The 2,943-nt window shown below is 40.9% G+C and overlaps 1 protein-coding gene across 1 annotated transcript in view; it reads right to left on the reverse strand.

Annotated features, from left to right (window-relative positions):
* Positions 1-779: 779 nt before the first annotated feature.
* Positions 780-2,943, reverse strand: part of LOC121531646 (SH3 and multiple ankyrin repeat domains protein 2) — a 140,952-nt gene continuing 138,788 nt past the window's right edge. Inside the window, exon 21 of the mRNA XM_041836997.2 lies at positions 780-2,943. This exon is cut by the window's right edge and continues 171 nt beyond it. Coding sequence (XP_041692931.2) covers positions 2,586-2,943 — 358 coding nt within the window. The 3' untranslated portion in view covers positions 780-2,585.

Consider the following 2,943-nt stretch of genomic DNA (forward strand, 5'->3'; position numbering starts at 1 on the left):
GCTCTACATCATCAAAAATACGGTGTTCCTTCCTGTTCCTGTGGTTCTTAACATAAGATCTCATCTCAAAGTGTGCCCTCAAGTCGACAGTGAATACTGACAAAGACGATCGTAGTCACTACCATAGAAATATAATTAATTATATTTCTATGGTTTCTGTGGTCTATTTTTATGGACTAGAACTTTAATGCTGTGATGTCATACTACAGTCATCAGACATATCAAGGTCCGTTTTCCCCGTCACATCAATAGATCACACGCACATCCACCCATACATATCATTTGTTGTGCTCTGAGATGTAGATCCAAAATAACTTTTCATAAATACTGTCATTGGGATTTTAGCTAGCACCCTAATTTTTTTACTCGGGAAATTCAAATATCAAGAAGTTTAAACTGTTAAAGTCCGGAATATAATCCCAAAGCAAACTGAGTGGAAAATACAACTTCAGACCGTTTCAAACAAACTCAGTGGAGAGAGTAATAAACTACATTTTAAACTCATCTACATTATGATGCGTGAATCTCTGCCTTTTTGGACTTCCTGGTGAAAGTACGAGGAGACCCTGCCTTGAAAACATGGAGGGAAATTATGCTCAACTCAACCAAATGCAAAGTTTTGATTTACATTTGGTTGAGTTGTCAACCAATGTGAAATCAACCAAAAATATCACGATGTCATTGGATTTAGGTTAAAAGGTGGGTGAAAAAAAGACTAAATTCCTTTACGTTGATTACTTTTTTCAAATCAAATCACATTTCTACGTTGATTCAACATCACATTTCATTTTGGGGTTGAAATGACGTGGAAACAACGTTGATTCGACCAGTTTTTGCCCAGTGGGTTTTTAGCTCTGTGGATGCATACAAATGTCTTCCTCTTCAACAAAACACATCAAAACACCACCATAAATTAAATACATCTCTAATAGTTCAATTATCATACACAAAAAGTAAACATTCATACCAAATTGATTCCTAGTGGAATCTGTGTCTCTCTTTGCTTGCCAAACAAGTTGAACTCTTCTCATTCTGATACCAGGTTTAGTGTTTGTTCACCTACTTTTTCCCATATAGTGCATACACTTGACTGATATCTGTCTTCAACAACATGCAGTGTTGGGGTCAATTCCTTTTCAACCAGGAAATACATTGAAATTCCATTTCAATTTTACTCAATGCTTCTCGTTGCGAAACATGTAGAATTGGAAATTCAGTTTACTTCCACAGAGTCTGCAAAATGACGTTGAGCGAGCAGCACCACAGATATTGAAATGAGCAAGATTCAAGACTTCACTCTCACACAGTCACACACAGTATCTGTGCATGTGCACGGGTTCACTTCACGCACTTACAACATGGTAGCCACGGGACCAAAACAGCAGAGAAGCTGAGCGTCGCAATCTAACTCTCTAAGTCGTTGCGTAAAATTGACCCACTATGCTGTTTACTTTGTGCATCTACGTCATATCGCTGACTCTACCTTTAATTGAAATGGAATTGACCCCAACCCTGTAACTCTGGGTCATTCATTCCTGATAGAATGTCTTCAACCCCAAAGCCCTAAACATTAGTTCAGGGTATACAGTAATAAACTAATGTGATAATGTGTGTTATTCCTCTCAGAGGACATAGAAGACTGTGAAAGAAAGCATGATGGTTGACGATTGGAAAGCCCTGACTGCCAGTGCCAAGCACTGTGCCATGTCATGTTCAGGAGACTACAGTAGGGGGAGCTGTTGGCACACAGTTCAGCTTCCTGTGGAAGACAGTATAATGATTTATGAACAATTGAATTTACATTTTCAATACTGTGTTTAAAACCCTCAAGTAAACAAGGCCAGCTATTGAAATAAGATTGAATACATGGCAAGTGAAAACTAAGGGCAACAACTTTGCTACTGTACCAATTTAGAAATTCATCTGATGTGATCTCCTTTCAGGGTATACATGTCTGTGTCAGAGAATACACTGTACTGTCTCTAAAATCAACCTACAACCCAGTGAAAAGGGCGAGAGAGAAAACTTCATTTCACAAGCAGAAGTGCAGATACAGTCGAAACTGTAAATGTTTCCCCTTTTTCCTACAAAGATATTCACCGCATAATTTCTAAATGAGAAACAGTAGAAAATGAAACCCCTGCAAAGCTGGTTCTGGTTTTGCATTTAAATGAGGTTGATTTCAGAAGTCCTTAAATCCCATAGCGATTAGGCTGCTGTTGTGTTTGATAGTGTAGTATTTTCCACATTACAGCCAGGTCCCTGTGTATCTACTTCCTTCCTTCCATCCTACTGACAGAGCAGCTCTGTCTCACCTGTGACCGCTCTATCCCACTCTGGGGGACCTTCTTGCTTATTCAGAAAACTGCAGTGTTGTTTCAAGTTGCAGTTTCTTCAGGATACATGAGGATATTCCTAAGTTTCAACAAAACAAGCATCATCATAACAATTAATTAGTAAGTATAGTTTAAATAAGTCAACGTAAATAAAAATGATTGTTATGGACATAATTCATAATGAACTTAGAAGCCTGTTGTGAAGTTGTAGCGTTGGAAACTCAGAGACCTCATCATCCTCTCCACTTCTCATCTATCCATCAGAAGTTTCAAAGCTCTCTCTATGTTCATCCGATGTCCGACCCTGGTCACCCCTAGGTCTATGAGGTCGTCCTTCTGCAGGCTAGGCAGGTGGCTGCCCTCAATGTCGTTGTCCATGAAGGTGTCTCTGTGCTCAGCCAGGTTTAGGCTCTCCAGCCAGTCGGCCACGTCGTGTTTGCTCCACATCAGAACCGGCTTGGTGGCAAAAGGCTTGTTGGAGACGGCCTGGATGAGGGTGAGAGGGGAGGGCGAGCGGCTGCTCCCCGTGCCCAGGCTGAGAGGGGGGGTGGGAAGGCCGAACACGTCTGATAGGGTGGGGGAGGTGGCAGGGAGAGAGGAGGCACAG

This window comes from Coregonus clupeaformis, chromosome 19, assembly GCF_020615455.1.
Source record: "Coregonus clupeaformis isolate EN_2021a chromosome 19, ASM2061545v1, whole genome shotgun sequence".
NCBI lineage: Eukaryota > Metazoa > Chordata > Actinopteri > Salmoniformes > Salmonidae > Coregonus > Coregonus clupeaformis.